This window comes from Mus caroli, chromosome 7 (genome assembly GCF_900094665.2).
Source record: "Mus caroli chromosome 7, CAROLI_EIJ_v1.1, whole genome shotgun sequence".
Classification (NCBI taxonomy): domain Eukaryota; kingdom Metazoa; phylum Chordata; class Mammalia; order Rodentia; family Muridae; genus Mus; species Mus caroli.
In genome coordinates, this window is record NC_034576.1 from 134,295,395 (window position 1) to 134,317,990 (window position 22,596).

General features: G+C 46.1%; 1 protein-coding gene across 1 annotated transcript in view; it reads right to left on the minus strand.

Annotated features, from left to right (window-relative positions):
• The window catches only part of Cpxm2 (carboxypeptidase X, M14 family member 2), a 115,032-nt gene that overhangs the window by 71,467 nt on the left and 20,969 nt on the right, over positions 1 to 22,596 (minus strand). Inside the window, exon 3 of the mRNA XM_021166950.1 lies at positions 16,692 to 16,801. Within this exon, the coding sequence (XP_021022609.1) occupies positions 16,692 to 16,801 (110 nt within the window). The remainder of the gene's footprint in view (positions 1 to 16,691; positions 16,802 to 22,596) is intronic.

Here is a 22,596-nt window from a genome sequence, read left to right on the forward strand (position 1 = left end):
GGGTGGATACTTCGTTCCTCCTTAGAATAGGGAACAAAATACCCATGAAAGGAGTTACAGAGACAAAGTTTGGAGCTAAGACGAAAGGATGGACTATCCAGAGACTACCCCACCCGGGGATCCATCCCATAATCTGCCACCGAACCCAGACACTATTGCATATGCCAGAAAGATTTTGCTGAAGGGACTCTGTTATAGCTGTCTCGTATGAGACTATGCCAGTGCCTGACAAATACAGAAATGGATGCTCACAGTCATCTATAAGATGAAACACAGGGTCCCCAATCAAGGAGCTAGAGAAAGTACCCAAGGAGCTGAAGGGGTCTGTAACCCTATAGGTGGAACAACAATATGAACTAACCAGTACCCCCAGAGCTCGTGTCTCTAGCTGCATATGTAGCAGAAGATGGCCTAGTTATCCATCACTGGGAAGAGAGGCCCCTTGGTATTGCAAACTTCATATGCCCCAGTACAAGGGAATGCCAGGGCCAAGAAGTGGGAGTGGGTGAGGAGGGGAGCAGGGTGGGGAAGGGTATAGAGAACTTTTGGGATAGCATTTGAAATTTGAAATATATATAAAGAAAATATCTAATAAAACAACAACAACAACAAAAGAAACCTTGTGCCTGCTGCATTGCATCACAGTTTGTTTTGACAGACAGCAGGGAGGAGAGATGCCAGCCCTCAGGCTATAATTATACAGCAACTTCCTCTCTACAGTAGAAGGCAATTATCCTCCTAATGACAGAGATTTGCAGTACATTAATGACTTACAATGTCACAACTTGTGCCCTCTCCAGAAACCAGAGCATGCACTTATGTTTTTGTTGTGGTTCCTCTGTTCTTGTAAAAGCACTGGAGACTTGCCGTTCAGAGCTCTATTCATCTAGTCCCTCAAACCTTCGCTGAACCTGCACTATACAGCAAATGTAAAAGGTGAAAGGTGTGTGTACCTCATCCCTAAGTACTAGTGCAGACTGAAGGCTGAAGTCTACACATGGCACCATAGTGACAGACACCATGCAGATACTGGTAGAGAGTGAACTCCAAGGATGAACCACAAGCTACAAGTCCTAGCTGACATTCCAGGGTTTGCACAGATGCTCTGGGCCTTGGTTTTCAGATATCTGTCAGTGTGGAGGCAATGTGCGTCACCAAATGTGCGTTTAAATAATGAGTGCTCAATAGGGCTAGTAGACGACTCAGTTAGTGAAGTGTAAGGACCTGAGCTCCGTCTCCAGTGGCCACAGAAAAGCTGGTCATGGTGGGTTTGCCTGCAATTCTAGTGCTTAAGGTAGAGGTAGAAACAGGCAGATCCCTGGAAAACAACAGGCACCCCATTTAGCCAGTTGGTAAGTGCTGGGTTCTGTGAGAGACACTGTCTTAATATGTAAAGTGGAGAAGGAAAGAGGAAGACACCCACCCATTTAACCACCAGCCTTTACACACGCGCGCGCACACACACACACATGCATACATGTGTGTACACACATACATACATGTGCACACATGAGCACATGCACACATATACACACATGCGCATACATACATACATACATATAAGCAAACATGTATGAACACATGCACAGACACAAACATACATGCACGTGTGTACATACACATATACACACACAGGTAAGCATACGCACATGCGTGTGCACACACAGATCATACACATCAACACAAAACAGTGCTCGATACATGTTAGCTGTCAGAATACTTAAAAAGGAAGATTTTGGTTAGCACTGGCAACGGGTGTCAATGTGAGCACTTTACTTCAAGTTTTACAGGATCCAGGAAATTGTGTCCCTCTTCCAATTGCCAGCTATTGCTTTTTTATCCAATTGAAACCATCCAGGAAATGGCTATGGGCTCAGAAGAAAGGAGATTCATGATCTAACGTTCTCAACAGGAGTCCACACTATCCTGATGAGGGTAAAGTCGCAATGTCTGGTGTCCCTGGGGACTGTTACATCTACAGGAAAGGACGTCACTCAACACCCACAATGCACAGAGCGACTGCTGCACCAAGAGTTGCCTGCATCAAGGGAAGCCACAGGCCTTGGACTCTGGTCTAAGGCGAGGCCAATGAGCCCTGAGTGATGTGGCAACTTGGATCCTCACACTGTAGAATCTTAAGAGCCAAGGTTGTCTGCATGCTTCTTGCCAGTATCAGGTGACCAGGGCTTGGAACTGCATTTAAGGTTCCTGGCTTTACCAGCCTAGGGACGCTGCTTCTGCTGCCAGTCTCAGTTCACTGTAGGCACAGCAACCAGTCAATTAAATAGACAGTGTTATCCTGCTGGTAGAGATGACTCACCAGGCAATTATAGCCATCTCTGAAAAATCAATTAGAACTTCAAAAGCAAGCATCCAGAGAGGTCACCAAATTATTCCACAGGGCAATAAACAGTATTAGTGAAATGCCTCTAAGAAAGCAGAAAATGAGAACATTCAGCCCTAGGTTTACAATGCTAACGAGAGCTGACAAAAGGGCTGAGGGGTTAAAGGCACCTGCCCTCAAGCTTGATGACCCAAGTTCCATCCCCAGGACCAACAAGGTAGAGTGGGGAAAAAAAACCTGACCCCTGCATGCTGTCCTCTGACTCTGTACTCACCTCCCTGTGCATTAAGTAATAAATGTCATTTTGAGAAGAAAAACTAAAAATAAAAAAGTTAGGAATATGTTTCGAAAATTGTTCAGTAAGAAGTTGCTGAAATAAAAGATTTGATTCCTCCAAGGATAAGCGGGTCTGGAAAACACCATTAACATGGTGTGAACAAGGCAGCAAATAGGTTGAGGAGTAAATGTAATTTTCTCAAGGCAATCAAGTTATACGAGACATTTGCAAGGCTCCTAACAGACTCAATTCTGTGAAGGTTAAACGTGGCTGGAGGTCTGTAATAAAGACACAGCCTGACAGGGTCCACTTAAGATGGCGGAGGCAGAGGCTCCCTATGGGGGCTGGGTAAAAACACTTCCAGTTTCTTTTCTCCTTCCCTCAAAAATCTTCTGAACAGAACAAGATACAAAATACAGCTTCAGCCTCTGGGAAAATTCAAAGACATTGTGTCTCCTAGATCACGACATACAAAGACAGAGCTGGGGACAGGGGTCCTTTGTGGCAGGGGACAGAAGTACAACCCACTAGCAGAACTCCTCTGAGAACCCAGCCCCAGACAAGCTCAGAGGAGTGCAGGTGTCTTAAAGGTGAGGTGGACAAGACTGACGTGAGCGGCTTCCCAGTGGTCACGGGGAATCAACGTGGTCCACTGGTGACTGAAAAATTGTGTCCATGAAAAACAGTCACGAAGCCTAGATATGTGGACCCCAGGGCCAGAAGGGAAACTATGGCAGGTTTCGGGGAATCTAACACACACACATAGTCAGCTCATTCTTCCCATCCTTTACCAGGCATGAGAACACCGTACAGCCGAACTTAGGACCTACCAAACGCTAACACCAATGCAGTGGTGAGCAGAAAGGCCTGTTAGGAAACTGTAATGGATGCCTCTAGAAGGAGCCGCACTTGCATCAAGCAAGAACAGGAAACACATGCATAAAAGGCAAAGAGAAGAATGGCTGGGAGATGGGTCAGTGAATAAAGTACTTGTCAGGCAAGCACTGTGACCCGACTTTGAGGCGCAGAATTCTACATAAAAGCTAGGCATGGCTCTGGGGAGGTAAGACAGGTAGATCCCTGAGGATCTTGGGCTGGTCAGTGTGGTGGAATTAGCAAGCTCCAGGTTCAGTATGAGAGAGACCCTGTCTCAGAAAACAAGGGGAAGGGAGGCTGAGGAAGACATCAGACATTACCCCATCAGACATGAAGACATCAGGCATGTGCACACAGGCATGCACACACGTATGCATGCACACACAAACAAAAGCAAAGAATACAGAACAAAGATGCTGCCAGAATTCTCAACAACAGCATTTACAAAAATGGAGACACCATGTAGACGCCAAGGCTAGGAGGACGAGTGTGACAGGTTTCAGGGAAGGTCAGCACACACAGGAGTGAGACAGCCAGCTCCATTCTTCTCATCCTTGGCCAGCTATGAGATTCTAGGTCCTCTAAAGATTTCTCATCCTAGAATTTTAGGCTCTGCCTAACAGTCTATCCAAATAAACACACTTTTAGATTCATTCGCATAAGAAATAAAAACATTATGACCCATTTTCTCAAAACAAGACTGTCTTAAGCTTAGGTTCAATTACAAATGAACAAAAAGCTTGGGACGCTACTAACACCTGCTGGTCTAGCTGCCCCCACCCAAACTAGTAATTTGGCATAAAAGATTATTAATAGAGCCAGCTTCCTTACCGTTAGGTCTACCCACACACCTAACAGCCTGCAGATGGACCAGGTCATAAACCTAAAGGCTTTAAAATAAATAAAACGTGAAATAGATAAACCCAGGTATGATCTTTGTTGAGAACTAGACCAACGTGACATGTGATATTAATGTTGTAACCTCCCCTCTCCACCATGACTCAGCCAGTGAGGTTAAGGAGGGAGGGACCTATATTCAGGATTTTAAAAAAGTGTTCTCTGCACTCAGTCAGAGCACCTGCCTCTCTACCTGGGTTGGTACCCAACCTTGTAAAATAAACTGCCTCATGCTTGCTACCAGTGCTTGTTATTATGAGTACGGAGGTGGGTTCTCTGACCCTCACAATCATCTCCCCCAAATTTCATTACTCAGGCACCATTTCCATTAAATTACTAGAGGGTGTAGTTAGACAAAAATTAGAATATTGAATGCCAGGGAGAAAGGAGCTGAAACCAATTGCCCATCAGAGAGCTGTATTAGGAGAGCTATTAGCCCCTTGCTCTGGGCGTTGTGATGGGGTCCTGAAGGAGAAAGCCTTCATTTCCAGAGCACAGAGTTAAGCTTGAGCTCTTCTGGTTTCCAGCACAGAAGAGGATTCTCAGACTGATGGAGCTTCATGGCAATAGCTGTACAGATGAGTCACTGAGCAACCCAGGGCTCCTGAAAAGATGTCCACAGAAACACAGAAAGCAAAAGCTGGCTAAAAAACACTCGGAACCTCAGCTTTATAGAGAAGTATGCTGAAGCTGTTTCAGAGACTGGTACAAAGTGAAGGAGGGACCTTTTCAGTAACATAAGCAATTCTAGGAAAACAAAGGCCAAAAGATAGATAAAATGAACTTTCATGGCTCAGAATTATATTTATTGGCTCAGTAGGAAGTAATATTTAAGCAGCTGTTAAAAGGAAAACTTTTAATATAGATCTGTTACAAAATTGATACATTGGGGCCAGCCAGCAAGATGGCTCCAAAGGCAAGCACACTCGCCTGATGCCCTGAGTTTCATACCTGCAACCCATGGTGAAAGGAGACAATTGACTCCCAAAAGTCGTCCTCTGACCTTCACATGTGAGCGCGCGCACTCACACACACACACACACACACTATAATAAAAATAATGATAATGATAATAACATGATAACATTTTTATTGAATGTTTGAAAAGGGTTGACCATACTTATAAAAAGGAAGTATTTTCCATAGCCAGAACCCAAAGACACAGCCAAGAGTTTGAAACTAATACTTATCAATATGTACACATTATTTACTACCACTTAAATTCCCCGACGAACAATTAAAGGCATTTGAAAGTCATTGCCCATTCCCAGCGCCGTGGCAGTCTGGGGTGGGCTGAAGCATGGAAAGTGCTGATAGAAGTCACCTTTCTCTTCCTGTGGCCACCCTCTCAATGCTGACTTCTCTACCTTGATATTGGAAACGATGTATAAAAATGCACATTTATTTTTCAAAGCACATGAAAGGTACACAGAAGTAGAGTGGAGAAAAGGGAACCTCTCCTACATTTTCCTTCATTCCCGGAGTCTACAGAAACCTCCTGCAGGCCAGGCATTATGTGAAGTGCTTTGCTTGGTGGCCTTTATGGAAAGCGACTCACTCTGGAATGAAATCACCGAGCTGTATCTCCCGCTACCCTCAGCCACCTCTGTGGGGAAACACCTGGAAGCAAATTAAAAAGTCATAGCCACATGACTGTAACCATTTAGCATTTCTAAGATAATAGACTTACAGCTGCTGTTCAGCAGACACAGCCCAGAGCTATTTATACGCAAAACAGAGGGAAATGATAGTTACATTTTAAAGTAGGTTTGAGAGGGAAAAATAAGAAGAAATGGTGACTTTCTTTGGTGGTGGGCGGGGTGATAACTTGCAAGCATTACTGGTCCCTCTGATTAGTACAGCTAAGTGGCATAAGGTGCCTGGAGCTGGAGAGATGGCGCATCGGCTAAGAGCACTTGTTGCTCTTACAGAGTTTATCAGTTCCCAGCACCCGTCTTGTTATAGGCTTACCACTGCCTCTATCTCCATCCCCTGGGGAATCCAACACCCTTTCTGGCCTCTGAGATTGCCTACACACATGTGACAAATACAATAACACAGATATAAAAATAAATCCTTAAAAAAAAAACCAAAATACTTTCAGATGCCTATAAGCAAAACACCCCATGCAGTCCAAACCCTGGTCTCTAAAGCCAAGGTGTGGTCTCAACCATCACTAACCCACGGTTGTCTAGGCTCTAGCCTTTCCCTCAAGATGTTCTGACAAGCTGGCATAACTTTGTGAGATCTCTTCCTGGGAGACAAATTCCCCCTCTGGCTGGCACCAGATCTTGGCCTTTTCATTCTCCCAGCTCAACTCTCCTGGAAAATAACCAGTTTCTTTTGGTCCATTATCTCAATGGTCTTGACATCCAAAGCGGGGGAGGGCTACATGGGTCTCTTTAGGATTATTTTCATTCCTTCCAACATAGTACAGTCTGTGTGTAAAATGGGATTGAAATAGAGTCCCTAGGAGAGGACTGTTGGGTGGTTACATATTCCTTGTGTTAAATAATCTATACACTGTCCATCACAGAAGGGAAGGTACCAGGGGAGTAAACAAAATTCGTTCCATTTTATGGCTGAACTCCCTACAACTAGTGACTAAATTTACTTCCTGACTATACCTTAACTTTTCTGCCAGCAGTGGAGCTTGGTTCATCTAGCCTGTTGACAAGTGCTCTCTCAATGAGTCATCACCTTGACTTAGGTATTCCATTTTGGGATTTTGCGGTTCCTTCAGCTAGTGACCCATTTCTTTGGTTGAAGTTCATCCTTCCTATATACATTTCAAATATCTATCTCTTTTGCAGTTAAGTTCATGTAACTTACTTAATTCTCTATGTTGTTTAGAAAGTCCCTATGGTCTCCCTCCTCTGGGCAGTGCTGAAGTCATTATTTCTATTTCTCTCTACCTCTCCTCTTGTTCTGCCATGGTCTAATTACATCTATTACATTCTTCTTAGCATCTGCTTGTTCCTTGGCTTTCCCTTTTAACTGACACAGTACATGGTGTGCATCTTTGGGGTAGATAGAGCATAAAAGCTTCATGTATATATACAATGTGTGAAGATCAGATCCGAGCAAATGGCATGCCTGAAACCTCACAGGAAATTTGTTTTAATCAGACTTGTTTTTAAGCCCTTCCGATAAGCTGTTGTAAAATATTCGATTAATTGCCACTAACCTTGCTCACCCTACTGTCCTGAAGAATGCGTTCACAATGAAAACTAGCTCCCCCTTCCTCTTTCTTCGCTTCTACCTCCTTTTCTTACTCCTCTCTTCTTTTTCCTCTTATTCCTCTTCCTTCTTCTCCTCCTCTTCTTCAGACAGGGTCCTGTATGGTCCAGGTCAGCCTCTAGCAGCCCCTGAATTCACAATGGAAGTTGCTTCTTCTACCACTTATGTGAAGATTTTATGTGCATGTGTGTACCTGAGTGCCTATGTGTACCCCATGCAGATGTTCTCGGAGTCCAGAGAGGGCATCAGATCTCCTAGAACTAGAGCTACAGTGGTTGTGCGCTGCCTGGTAGGAACCAAAGCCTAGGTCCTCTGCCAGCGGAGTAGCAGGTATTTTTCACCACTCACCCCATCTCTGACCTCTTGTTCTTCCCCCTCCGATTATTTTCCTCTCCCCCCCCTTCCCATATAGTGAAGCCTGGCCTCAAACTCACTGTGCTGCGAAATATGGTCTTGAACCCCTGATCCTTCTGCCTCCCAGATCTGAGATCCCAGGTGTGTGCTATAGCACCAAACCACAGTAGCATTTCTTTGGAAGAAAATAAGAAGTGTGCGGCCATCACTATGATAAACACTCATTTGAATTTTCCAAGGGAGTCATCATTGAAAATATTCAGCTCTGTTATTACCATAAAAATCCAAATTCCCCAAATTCCAGTGTTTTTGGCACCTAGCGGTGTGCCCCAGACTGCTGCTTGAAGCCAGATACAAAATAAAATCCCTTCATGGGAACAGACGGATGGCATGCCTTGATTCAGGAATAAGCCTCCCTGGGATTATTTTTGCCTCAGCAGCCTCTAGGACACACCAGGCCCCAGAACACCGCAGCCCCCAGGAAGGCTTGTGGACTCGCAGTAAGTTTCATATGGCTAGCCTATTACCAGAAACTGACAGAGTCTGAGCACCATGAAACTGAGTCAGGGCTAAAGGATCAGGCAAGCTTTGGGATCAAAGGTCCAGCCATGGGCAGCCATGGGACTTGCAGTAGGAAAACTGCAGAGAACTCGATCTCCAGGTTCTTCCTCCCACAGCAAGTGAGGTCTCCCAGGTGGGAGAGGTGAGGCTCTGGGGGAGAGGTGAGGCTCTTGGGGAGAGGTGAGGCTCTTGGGGAGAGATGAGGCTCTGGGGGAGAGGTGAGGCTCTGGTGGAGAGGTGAGGCTCTGGGGGAGAGGTGAGGCTCTTGGGGAGAGGTGAGGCTCTGGGGGAGAGGTGAGGCTCTGGGGGCAGAGGTGAGGCTCTGGGTGCATTGGCACCAAAACTTATGGAGCTACAGAGCCGCAGATGAGGGATGAGTCCAGCCACATGATTATCACACCCAGATAGAACCCATTCAGGGCCTGGCAAGATGGTTCAGAAGGTAAAGGTGCTTAGTGCCAAGCCTGGTGACCCAAGTTCAATCCTTAGGACCTACATGATGGAAGGAGAGGAACTCTGCAGGTTGCCCCTGGCCTCACACATCCATAAGTAAATAAATGAATCTCAGTCAGTAATCTACACCTGCCTTCCTGACCCAAGGGTACATAGACACTGTGTGCCTTAGATCATCATCACTTCAAGTAAAAAGGGCAGATCCCACAACTGGACCCCAATATCTTCATGAAGATGCTGTGTGAGCACCTTAAAAACAGTACTACAGCACCAACACTGGGGCTCAACACCTACAGGCACTCTGTTACATGAAAGGGATATATAAATGGTCACTTGAGGGTCAGTGTGAGTCAGACAAGACAGAGGCCACCAAGTACCAAACACTGTGACTAAGCCATCACAACATAACTGTTACACACCATGCTCTTCTTATGATCTCAAAACATTGTCCCTTTCATGCAAGCTCTGATCCAAGGCCAGCTTTCCTACCACCACAGGAGCTGCAGTGCCTCCTGAGTCCAAGAACCATGCTTTCAAATGCTCCCTTCCTCTGTTCATGTGCCTATGTCAACAGTTGCTAACTATAACCTTAAAGCGGGGACCTCCTGGGACTCAGCGGTTAAGAGCACTGACTGCTCCTCCAAAGGTCCTGAGTTCAATTCCCAGCAACCACATGGTGGCTCACAATCATCTGTAATGGGGTCTGATGCCTTCTTCTGGTGTGTCTGAAGACAGATGCAGTGTACTCATATACATAAAATAAATGGATAAATCTTAGGGAAAAAAAACCCAGCAGGGACCTCCAATCTTTTGGCTCCTCTGAGACATATTGAACAAAGAATTGTTTTGAGCCACACATTAAACCCAGAGGTGTCCAACCTGTGTCCCACACGCAAGACACTGTGATATGATAATGATATCTATGAAGGTCACACCCAAGAACCATGCAGTTGAGTTACAAACAAAATTGCAAAAAAAGAAAATCTTGTGTTTTAAGTAAGTTGACGGTTTTGTGTTGGCTCCCAATCAGAGCTCTCCTGGGCTGCCTGTAGGCTGCAGGCTATGGGGGGAGACAGTCCTCCTTAAAGTCTACAAGGTGGTTCAGAAATGCAGCACTTGGAATGGCAATTGTGTTAACCTGCTCAGGCCTCTCCTGCTCCACAAACACCTGACGCTTCAACTGTGGGACAAGTCACTTAGGCAGGGGTACCATAGTTTACCAGCCCCAGTATAGCTCTGAAGAGCCATCAAAGGATACTTTGGGGATGAGCCAGGTGGCGAGCCGCTGTTGGATGCCTCATCTGAGCACCAGGTGTTGCACAATGTGGGTCTCTAAGCAAAACAGCCAGCATCTTTATCAGAGACACCATGCTTGCTTGTAAGAGCCAATCTCAATCAGGCCAGTGCACTGTTGGTATTCTCTGGGCATACTGGGGGATGGTTGGAGGGCGGGAGGTGTGTGAGAAAGGGCAAAGAATGCCAGCCATTCCCACAGCCATTTGTATGCATTTCTAACCTGATTGCTCGTGACCTCAGAGGTGTTACAGTTATGAAGGCCAGGGAAGGTTAATGGAGGAGTATCCATCCACCTCGGTGGCTGGAAAGAAGCCTTAATCCCTGCTGGGGAGAGGCTTTTTGTAACGCAGCTTCTTTGTGGTCCCCCACACTCCTGAAAGTGTCCTCTCACCTATTGTACAAGTTTGCTTTCTGTTGCTGTGATAAAACACTACAACCAAAAGCTACTCAGGGGAAAATGGGTCCATTTTACCTTATAGGGTGTATATTTTTGTAGAGGGAAGCTAAAACTTGAGCTTGAAGCAGAAATCAGCAAAGGATGGCTACTTACTAGCTTGCTTCCCCTGACTCTCTCTGTAGCCTTCCTTATATAGCTCAGGCCCACTTGTCCAGGGGTAGCACTGCCTACAGTGAGCTAGATAGACCCTTACCCATCAATCATCAATCAAAAAATGCACACAGGCAAATGTGATGGAAGCAAGTCTCAATTCTCAGGTATGTCTAGGTTTGTGCCAAGTTGACAAGAACAAACTCTGACACCTATGTTATGTAAGTAAGCCCAATAAAATCACTGGTTCCCCAGGGCAAATTTCAGTGGAACCATACTTTGGTTTATTACTGAGACCTCAAGAAGAGGGGGCACACAGGGTTTACATCTCCCAGGAAAAGAATCCTTGCAACGTGAGGTTACACCTAAGACTAACCACAGGCAGAGGATGAGAGCATATTTTGGAGACTGGTCCACAGGATCTTGTTGGGAAAGCACTGCTCATTTCCAAGCAATCTGGGCCTCCTCTGGGGCAAAAGAGACCATTGCATCCTGGAAAGTCAGTGGAAAGTCCTGGGTATCCAGCAGAGACAATCACTGTGACACTATGAGAGGCCAAACTTCCCCCAGACTGATAACTGCTTCTCTTTTTCACATTTTTGGAACATCTGATCCCTATGTAATGATTCAAGAAAAGCCCTGTTTCTTCATTAAACTTATACTATAAAATTCACAGAAAATGTTCACACACACACACACACACGAAGGGGTCTTAAGTTGGACCACAGGGATGCTTTCAAAGTTCTCTGCTTAAGTGAGCCGGTTGTTCCTACAGCAGGGGCATCCCAGTGAAAGCTCATTGGTTGCAAACTCTTAGGCTGCGAAACCCAAGCTCCTAGGGAAAATTCCGCCCCAGTGAAGCCATTCCAAAAGTCTGTGCAACTCTTTGTGAACAGAAGTTTCCGGAACAAAAGCCATAGTTGTGTTAAAGATTCTGCAAGACTGACTCACTGATTGAAACTTCCAGTGATTGTGAAGAGCTGGAATGTTCCAGGTCAAACTATCTTGAGCTATCTTTAGCCCCCTTAACAGCAACTCACTGCCCACCTCTGTGTTTGACCTAGCATCTTTACGATGATGATGCAAATCCCTTTGGCATGTACCAATAGACCTCCAGCTTCTGCCAAGCCAAAGGCTAAGGGTGTCGTCAGACAGTCCCAGAGGCTTGGAGCAGAGCTTTCCCAGCTTTGCTGTACCCTACCTATCCAAAGTTCCCAGAAATGTATTGAAAAGGGAAAAGGTCCCTTCATTCATTCCTTTGTTCTGATACTATAAAAACTTCATGAAACTGTTGTCATATTGGATATAACATTGTAAAGAACCTCAATCCCTGTTCCATAGCCATTGTTACTCCCATTTGGCTCCAGAACACAATCTTTTCTCCCCCCCCCTCTCTGTGTGTGTGTGTGTGTGTGTGTGTGTGTGTGTGTGTGTGTGTGTGAAAACTGTGTATTGGCATTGATGTCTGTAATCATAAGACTGAAAACAATTTAAAAAATTAGCAGTTAAATATTAGCACAGGCATGCAACTTGCTGTAGACAGTTGAAATAGGACTAGAGAGACAGCTCAGCTGGTAAAGGGCTCATTGAGCACACATAAGTCATAGAAAAGCTGTGTACATGCTTGTAACCCCAGCACTGGAGAGCAGAAACTAGTGGGATTTCCAGGGGTAGCCGACTGGTCAACCTGGCCAAAGCGTTGGTGTGATCTTTTAAAAGAATCACTTATGATATACAATATACAATGGAAGGTCTGGGGTGCTGCTGATTTCTGGAAACAAGGAGAAAACTCATAAAGGAAGTAAGCAAAAATGAAGATGTACCCACCCTCAGCCAAAGGAATAGGGAGCAAGGGGCTATACCTCACACAGCCTCTGCATCCTCCTGCAGAGGATACTCCCATCAGGTGCAGGTACCTGTCCATCAAAACCCTCAGTACCTAAACAGTCCTCAGACTCACTGTTTCCCATCTGTGCATCTCAAGAGCCACAGAGCTGAGACATTCAAACACAGACTCTGACTATGCTGAGTGGGTGTCATTACTCCCTGAATTTAATGCCATACTTACATACATCAAATTCAGAACTAAGAGTAATGTAGAGCCAGTCTAACATATTTGGGAGGATATGGGAGGTTATGTTAAAAAAAAAAAATCTATGAAGAACTTGGGTCCCCCAGGGCCTTTGGTCTCTTGAAGCAATTCCCCATGGATGTCAAAGAAGGAAAACAAAAATCAAATGCAAAGCAAAGCTATGTCTACCCCAAGTGATGTCACTCCATAGTGACCTTACTCCTGTACCTGCCAGCAAATTTGTCCAGGGAACACCCTGGAAATAAGGACGTGTGATTCTGCAAGAGTGTCAGCGCAAAGCAGGGATGGAAGAGGGGTCCTGGATGCCTCATCCCTGCAGATGTCACACCCGGGCCACCCCTAGCAGCTCAGACGACTTTATGGCATCACCAGGAGCAACCATTTGAGATTTCAAGCAGCTTAGATTCATGAGCTGCCTCTCCTGGGAAATCTTAGCTGTGTCCCTCCAAGCTCTGTGTATTTGCTTTGTATGAGTCAAGAGAGTGGATAATGGTACTTGTCTGTGCTGTTAGTGTTAAATTAAATAATGCATAAAAAGCATCGAGTGAGGTGCTGACAGCTCTCGGAGGCAGTGCTGCTCTCCCTCTGGTGGGGACCAGAATATCATGAATACAGTGAGAGAGCCTTTCCTCCAGCAACTTCTGAATTAGGCTGGAGCAGAGAGCCCTTCTCAAGGGAGCACGTGGGTTCTGAGGAGTATGGAAGACTCGGCAGAGGTAGTCCTTCACCTTTATCCCCTGTAGTCACCACCACACTGTGACCACAGCAGATCTGGGACCCTCCTGCACTAATATTAAACATCCTGGAAGATGGGCATGCTACCAACAGCCCCACAGCCAATTTGACACCACAGCCCATAAGCTGTGTGTACTGTGGCCCAGATGCTGGGCCCGTGTGTATCTTCAGAGCCCTGGGCCAGGGAAGGACTAGACTAACTTTGTTCAAATCCTGATGCAAGAGAAAACAGACTGAAATACAACTTCTAATTCTGATACTTTGGTGGTTCTCACACTTAAAATCCCATTAGCTTGACACGCCTACAAAATACTCATATGTGAGACAAGATGTGGCTATTTTTAAACCGTGGTTCTAATTGTTGTGTGGGGGTGATGTATTCTCAGAGCACGGGCTTTAATTGTGCACCTGGATCTGTCAAATCGTGACGCCTGCGGTGCTTGCTCCAGAAGGTAGGAACTGAAAGGATCGCCCTGACCTAGCCAGCGAGTTGCCTTTGCTGACCTTATCAAAGCCCACACATAGTGGATTAGGAAGGTAGCTCAGTGCTTACCACATGAGCATGAAGACCTGAGAGATCCCTGCTACCATATTTTTTTTAAGTGCTGGGAAGGTAGGAACAGGGAGGAATCTCTGTGGCTTATCAGCCAGCCAGTATATCCAATGTGTGAGCTCTAAGTTCAGTGAAATATCCCATCTCAAAAAATATATGTAAGGTACAGGGTGACTGAGAAAGACACTCAGTGTTGATCACTTCACACATATATGCATAGGTACCCCTACATACATATACATACACACAATGCATGAATAAAACATACTTATGTGCAGTGAGCCATGATCTACCCTCTCTGGTCCACCCCCAAAAGAGGTATACCATGGCCTGATTATGAATTGTCCCCCGTAGGGTCACATATTTGAATACTTGATATCTAACTAGTGCTACTGGGAAGAGAATCACTGAAGTCTTTAAGGGTTCTAGGCCAACCTAGTTTCCAGGCCTGCTCTTACTTCTGGATCCACCAAGATGTGAATAGGCTGGCCCAAGCACCCACTGCCATGGACAGACCAAGTCACTCCAGCTGAACGCCTTCGCCACACCATGATGGTTGTATGTTCTAAACTGGGTCAAGATAAATCTCTTCTCCCTCAAGGGTTAGAGCAGCAGCGCTGCTCTGTATCATTACTTCTAGAGGTTTCCTCAGGAAAAGGCTCCAGGGTAAACAATTTAACACCTCCGGAAAAAAAAATAATCCCCATGGAGACAGACAGCACTTGTGTGCTTTCCAGCCCCATCCTTTCTCTATCCTCACACAGCCGGTCAAGTGGAGGGGATCTGGGCTGCTCTCTGGGCTACACTTCCTACGCATGAAAGACCAAGTTGACAGAAAGCCCAGAAGGTAAGGACTGTCCCCCGAGAGGGCTTGATGCATGGCCCAGAGATGGCAAGAAAGGGTCACATTGCAGCCACCCTGCACCAAGTCTCTGGTGACATCCTCTGTGCCCCTCAGGGATTGTGTGTCCATTTCTGGACTCTGAAGCGTTCATAAGCAGAAGACTAGGTCCTTCTCCTGTGGGACTCATGCTCAAGAACTGGGCTCCTAAGAAACGAAAATATGGCATCTAATTTGATTGACTCTTTGATGTAATCTAGAATCACCTAGGAACCGACCTCTGGGCATACCTGAGAAGGACTGGGTGAACTGTGGTGGGGAGACCCGCCCTAAATGCAGACAGCACTATTCTGTGGCCTGAGTGCTGGATGGAATGAAAATCAGAAAGAGAACTGCGCTCTAGCAGTCAGCTCTCTGCTTCCTGATGGTGGACATGATGTTAGCAGCTGCCTCAAACTCCTATCCCCATAATCTTCTCACCATGATGGAGACTACCCTTGAACCCTGAGCAGAAAAACTCCCAGTGAAAAGAAAAGTAATTATTGCCCCCAGAAAAGATTACAGTGACTCCCTCCGGAGGTCTGGGGTTCATTCTCAGGGACCTGGGGCTCTTTGAAGATCAGTAGTGGTCTCCCTGGTCAATTACTGAGAGTTCATCTTTACGGTCTTAAAACACACTTTTATTATAGTATCTCCCCACCCCCACTTTCTCATTGCTCCATCCAAATGTGTCTTTCTTAACAGCTGCCACTTTTAAAAAGCAGCTTTAGAAGACCTGGCAATTAAAGAGTCGTCTAAAAGAAAACATTGGAATCAGAAGAGAACTGACTCTCCAGGGTTGCACATAAGAAAGGGGCTTCCCAGAAGAACTGGCTAAGAACCAGTGGAGGCTACCATAAGCCTGGCTTTCTCTCAAGCCTCTAAACATACAGTCCCTCCTACACCTGGATTGGGCCAAGTGTAACATTACACACACCTGAATGTAAGAGAACACCTGTGCATTGTCACAGACGCCAAGTCCTGCAGCAGTGAGGGGGAGCCCAGCCCATGACTCAGTGGGATTGCTACTGCTTTGAGTGCTATAGAGACTTCCCTTTGGGCAAGGAAAGTCCTGTGGTCATGAATGGCTTGTGGAGGTGTGCAGGAGAAGCTCAGCTGAGAGAGAGAGAGAGAGAGAGAGAGAGAGAGAGAGAGAGAGAGAGAGAGAGAGAGATTCTGGACACATGTGATCTCCCCATCTCGGAGAGCCAGTGAGAATCTTTGGAACTGCTTGGATGATGCGGGTAGGCTTTGTGATTACCAAGGAGAAGGATGATGAGCCCACCTCCTTGCTGGGTGATGGGCATCTCGGCCATGCCTGTGCCTGCTAGTATTCTTCATTCTCCTCTTGCCATTTCTAGACAGAGGAAAGTCCTTATTTCATTGGTCCTGCTTTCTGTCTGGAGACACCCCATGCTCTGCACACAGGCCTGTTCTGCAGTGCACCCTTTCCTCGAGGACTAGCTAACACCCTGCACAGGCCATGCACTCACCAACTCACCAACCAAGGCTCCCAGGGAACCCTCCCTGTGTCTGTGTCCAGACCAATCAGCAGTGTGACCAGAATGCATCTGAGAGACTGGTACCTGGATGTTGAGTCTCCCCCGGTGGGCTCCCAGGCCATAACGCTTCGATGTGGAGGCATGCAGCTGGAAGTCTGTGATTTTTAATGTTTCCAGACCAAGAGGTGGGCAACCTGGCAAAAACAGGGCTTGTTAGAAACAAAGACAAAGGAAATGAATGTCTGCCTTTCAGAAGTGGTCATGTGCTTTCTTCCCAAGATGACCTCCCAAGCCACCATCATGGCCCCTTGCTCTGTCACGCCCCATATTTCAGACAGATTAGATCAGTGCAACCGTGAATGGCTTCCCGGTTCTCTGTCACTAGTTTGCTTTCTGAATATTTGGGCTCTCGGATCCGTTCTCTGCTGCTGGCCTTGCCATTTGCAATTAAGGCCCCTCGGTCAGAGAATGACACTGGGTAGAAATCTTCCAACAAATCCCATGCTTGAGCTCTGCAAATTAATCAGGACTTGTTGGTCTTGCTTCAGCAACTCTGGCCTCTGTCGTGCATGGTAATGAGTAGAGCAACATAAATAGAAACCAGCTATTGTCTTCTTTCTTGGCAGATTGTGTAGCCGTGAGATCAGCTCCTGAGCACAGCTTGACCCTGAAATTAAGGCCAGCCCGTGACTGCCCAAGTCTAGACCACCATCCCTACACATGGCAGCATTGATGGCAGCCAAGCCTGGACCCAGGGTCTCCTAGGCTAGGCTACTACTCTTTCACCCACTGACCTGCCATCATGCACCATAAGAAACATGTAGCGACAGAGCATCCTTATCATTTGACTTGAAGAAGCAAAAAAACCTTCAAGTAAATGAGAATCAAGTCTATTTCCACCAGAAATATCAGACAACTTCAAGCATCAAACAACACAGTCACTTAGGCTCACTGGGGACATGTCTACAAACTCCGCAAAAGGTCATGTGAGTCTTAGGTTGGAGGGGTCTAGAGAGATGATAGGGAGTCTGTGGGTACCTCTATGAGAAGGTCCACTCACACACTGCAGACAGACACGTTCAGACCCACCAGGAGCCAAGTCACCACAAAGTCCTCCCTTAACATCTCAAAAGTAGAAACTGGCACATTGGGACCTGAGGCAAGCCACTAAGAGGTGTCAGCTGCCAGCAGAGCTGTGCAGTGGATTTAGCCTCCAGAGTCTCAGCTCCAGCTGGTAAAGGGCACTGTGCATCCTTGGGCCTGATGACACCCTCTGGGAGGGGATGAATAACTGACATTAGCCATCTTCCTGGCTCCTACCATGGTGGGGAGCATAAGCAGATGAGTCCTGCTGATTTGCTGGCACAGTGCAAGAAGAGAGATCAACTTCCAGTGACCAGTTGTCCCATGGCTTCTTGGAAAGGTTCTTGTATCAGGAGATGGTGAGCCGTGTACTGGCAGAGCATTGGTGAAGGTCTGTAAAGTAAGTGTGAGCAGCATACAGAAAAGAGAGATGTGATCAGAGGCCACACAGTGAATGGGAAGTGGGTGTGCAATGCATTTCAAGGGCCCATAGGAAGGCCAGGGTCACATGACTGAGGCCAGACCCTTTTGGTGAGCTGGGAGATGTTAATCAGGAAGGGGATATCTGTAAAGCTAGACCCCTAACTTCCTAAGGACATTGGTTTTTTTTTTTTTTTTTGAGGGGGGTGGGTTACTGCTGTGAACAGACACCATGGCCAAGGCAACTCTTATAAGGACAACATTTAATTGGGGCTAGTTTACAAGTTCAGAGGTTCAGTTCCTTATCATCAATGCAGGAAGCATGGCAGCGTCCAGGCAGGCATGGATCTGGAGGAGCTGAGAGTTCTACATCTTGTTCCAAAGGCAAACAGAAGACTGTCCACAGGCAGCTAGGAGAAGGGTCTCAAAGCACACCCCCACAGTGACACGCTTCCTCCAACAAGGCCACTCCTTCTAATAGTGCCATTCCCTGGGCCAGGCATATTCAAACCACCACAGGCACTCAGGGCCAACAGTTACCATGAACCCTCTGCTTCACAAGGTTTTGTCCCTCCACCTTCCAGGTCTGGAGGGCAGAGAGCTCTGACTCACGTGGGTGGCATGTCTTGGATACCAAGGGTTAAGTGAGTACTTTTCCATCCTGCCTCCATCCTGTCTGTGTCTTATAAATGAGCAAGGCTGTCCCACAAAGCTCTTCTGAAATTCATAATGCTTGCCTCCTATGCTAGGCATCACTGTAGACTTTCTGAAGCCATCAAAGCATCAAGCCATGAAACTTGACCCCTGAGCCCAGATGATGAACCTATACCTTCCCTATTACAAGGGCAGAGAATGTGGGCCTGTACCCTCTCAACTGTAGCTTCAAGACAAGGCAAAACAAAAACTAAAATAAAAACTCTTTCAGCTACTGCCCTAAGCTCTCAGACCCCATATTTTCTTGTAGCTGTCAGAGGGTGTGTTCAGAATTCAGGAAAGGCCTTGGGTAACACTCACTGACTTACTAGGGCCACTAAGATTAGGGGTATACTCAATTTGCCACTTAAAACCTAGCAGGAATTTAGGTTCAAGGTTCTCTAAACTGATGTGCCTGCCTCTTATCTCTGGTTCTTCTCTATTGCTCCTGCCTGCTGCTGGGTCCTTGTAACTCCCCTGATCACCTAGTCTCAACCTGCCATACTCCAGCCACTGGCAGCATCGTCACTGTGTGCGAGAGACCCCCACACTTCCTCATCCAGACACCGAGCTGGCCACTGACAGTGGCTCTGTGGGTGAATCCTTATGTTCTCAGTACGGCCTCTGCTCAGCTCAACTCTTAATTTAGTTTTTGACTCTGAAGGAGCAGGGCATTAAAGACCAGACAGAGGGGAAAGCCCCTGGCTCTGTCTCTCCACGTTCTAATGCTCAGATCTGTGGCATCTCTATGTAAACAGGGCAGAAATGCAAACAGTAGCCACCATCATTTGTGAGACTATTTCAGAGCCACAGAGACAGGATTTCAGCCACCACTAACCAGAACATAGAGGAGAATTCCATTACCTCATCTGTCCCTGCAACCTCCATTTCTGTCATTTATAGTCAGACAGGCAGATGCACAGGTAGACAGCCAGATGGACAGATAGCTCAGCACACCGAAATGATTGCTATTCAAAGCATTTCTTCTAGAAAAAGAAAATATCTCCTACATATAAATATTTTAGTTCAAAAAGGAACTACTTGAATAAAGTTAAATATCTATTAAAATTGCTTTTCTGGTGAGAAATCCCCATTAAAATACAGGAGGTATGGGAAGAAGTGCCTATAAGTGGGTTATGTCATTGACTCACATCTCACTGTGACTCCAAAGTTTGATCCCTGCCCTCTAGAGTGGGCTAGGCCACTATGTGCCCATGGCAACATTGGAGTTTCATGTGAGTAACAACTATTCTTGTGTACACCTACAGGAGTGTCACAGAAGAAACCAAAATTTTCTGCTCCCTTTATCCATAGACGGGCTGAGCTGTGACTTTGGCGGGAGCCCAGATCAACACATGGGCTCTTCCAGCTAGTAGATGGTATCTTCCATGAACCCAGCACTCTGACACTGGAACTTTTTTCCTTATTAGAAGGTGCTATCTTTAGATGTTTTTGTTTTGTTTGGAAGCTTTTCCTGTCGTCCATGCAGAAGTAGCTATCGATGGATCCGCCCTAGAAGAATGCAATGTCCTTGAAAGGCAAAGATGAAGACATGGACCACATGGATTAGTACGTGCTGCTTGGCTGAAGGAAACCAACTGTGCCTCATTAAACAAAGAAGGATCACTGGAGGGACAGAAGGGACAGAGTAGGACAGAGCCATCAGCCAAATAGCACAAGCTACACTCTGCTGCCAGAGGAAGGGACAGACTCTAAGGGTGCCCCAGCCCCACATCATGCCCGTGCAATGGAGATCCAGCTACCTGCCTGGCCACCAGGACTTGCATGCAATGGGCTGAAAAAGTGTAACAGAAGCAAGATGCAAGTTCACAGCCACTGAAGTGCCTGGGACAAACGTGTGCAGTTCCCTGTCCAGTGCTGACGGTTAATCTGGGTCAAGTGTAGGTCAAGGGTCACAGAGATACAGCAAAGCAGTCAACCTCATGCAGGAAGTTTCTGTTTCATCAATTATCCACTCTTGTTTGTTTTCTTCTGACTACCTCACTCTTTACCTCCCATCAATAATTATTGTAATTGCCTTCCTGGAGTTTCCAGGGGGAAAAATGCCTGATGGCAATTGACTCCCTGCTTGACACAGAACAATATGAACTCCAGTGCAGGGCACTCTGGGGCTCAAGGCACACATCACCTGCTAAACCAGCTTCAAGAGCCCCGCTTCTCCAAACAACATTTGAAGACCTATTTTAGAGCTGGTGAGATGGCTCATCAGGTAAAGATACTTGCCAACATGCCTAACAACCCGAGTTCAATACCAGGGATGTTGCCAAAAGGAGGAAAAAAAGAACCAACTGCTACGAAGTTGTTCTCTGGACCCCTCTTGTACATTGTCTCATACACTGGCACTGCAGCACATACATGCCCCCCACTAACACATACACACACACATACAAAGTAAAAAAAAAATTAGGTAAACATTTTATTTTATTTTTTACTGGATATTTTCTTTATTTACATTTCAAATGTTATCTCCCCTTTCCTGGTTTCCCCTCCAGAAACTCCCTATATCATCTCATGTCCCCCTGTTTCTATGAGGGTGTTCCCTCACCCCACCCACTCCTGCCTTCCTGCCCCTGCATTCTATTTTTAAATTAGTAAAAGCTTAAAACTAGACTGGTTTAAGACTTAAATCTAACTGGTTTAAGGTTTAAACTTCTCTCCCATATTCCTTTATACATAGATCAATAAGGCAACAATTCCAGGTTATAGTCATGTATTTTCTGGTGAAAGTTCCAAGGTTCCTTTCAATATTTATACTGAAAGTCTGACAGAGGAATGCCCTGTTAGGAAAAAGAAGTTTCTGGCACTAAAGATAAAAAGGTAAGAGCTAGGAAAATTATCTTTTGACTTTTAGACTTTAAGTTAATTCAAAGTTTAGAATACTAAAATGTCCTCCACACTACATGCTTAACCCTGACAAATTTCAGTATTTCTTGCCTGGTTCATTTTCCCCCTCTTGATTTCCCTAAGAATAGTCTAAAGATTTCCAGAAGAGCTTTGTGGGTGTTCAGAGTCAGCAGAGAGATCCTCCTCCCACCCTGCACCTGCAGAGTCCTCTGCACTGGAGAACAAGATGAGGAAGGTAATTAAGGTATCACCCTAAATTTGTTCCCACCGAGGAAAGGTGGGAGGCCATGGAAATGATTAGAACAGTATGGGGGTTGAACAGCCACAAGAGCCAGAGAAGAGTTCATGTCTCCACAACACATCAAGCCATCTGAGATTCCCAGTCCTCTACAGGGAGACAGGCAGTTCCTCTCTCCTGTGGCCAGAGGCCAAGCAAAACCTAGAGAAGAGCACACAGGAGCAACTGACAACTTCCTTGGCGCCAACATTCAAGGTTTCTACTCATCCCTGAAATGACATCTTCAGGACCTCAGAATGTGCTCTGGGTTTTGGATTCCAGTCACAGTGAGGAAAGCCACTAACAGTAAACCCCAAGGCAGTTTTCTCTGGGGCAATGAAACCCTAGAAACACCCATAGTGGCCGGGCGTGGTGGCACACGCCTTTAATCCCAGCACTTGGGAGGCAGAGGCAGGCGGATTTCTGAGTTCGAGGCCAGCCTGGTCTACAAAGTGAGCTCCAGGACAGCCAGGGCTATACAGAGAAACCCTGTCTCAAAACAAACAAAAACAAAAACAAAAACAAAAACAAAAACAAAAACAAAAACAAAAACAAAAACAAAAACAAAAGAAACACCCATAGCATGAATGGAGGGGCTCCAAGCACAGTTGTGCCTCCTTAAGATCTGAAACACAGAAGAACAGAGGAAAC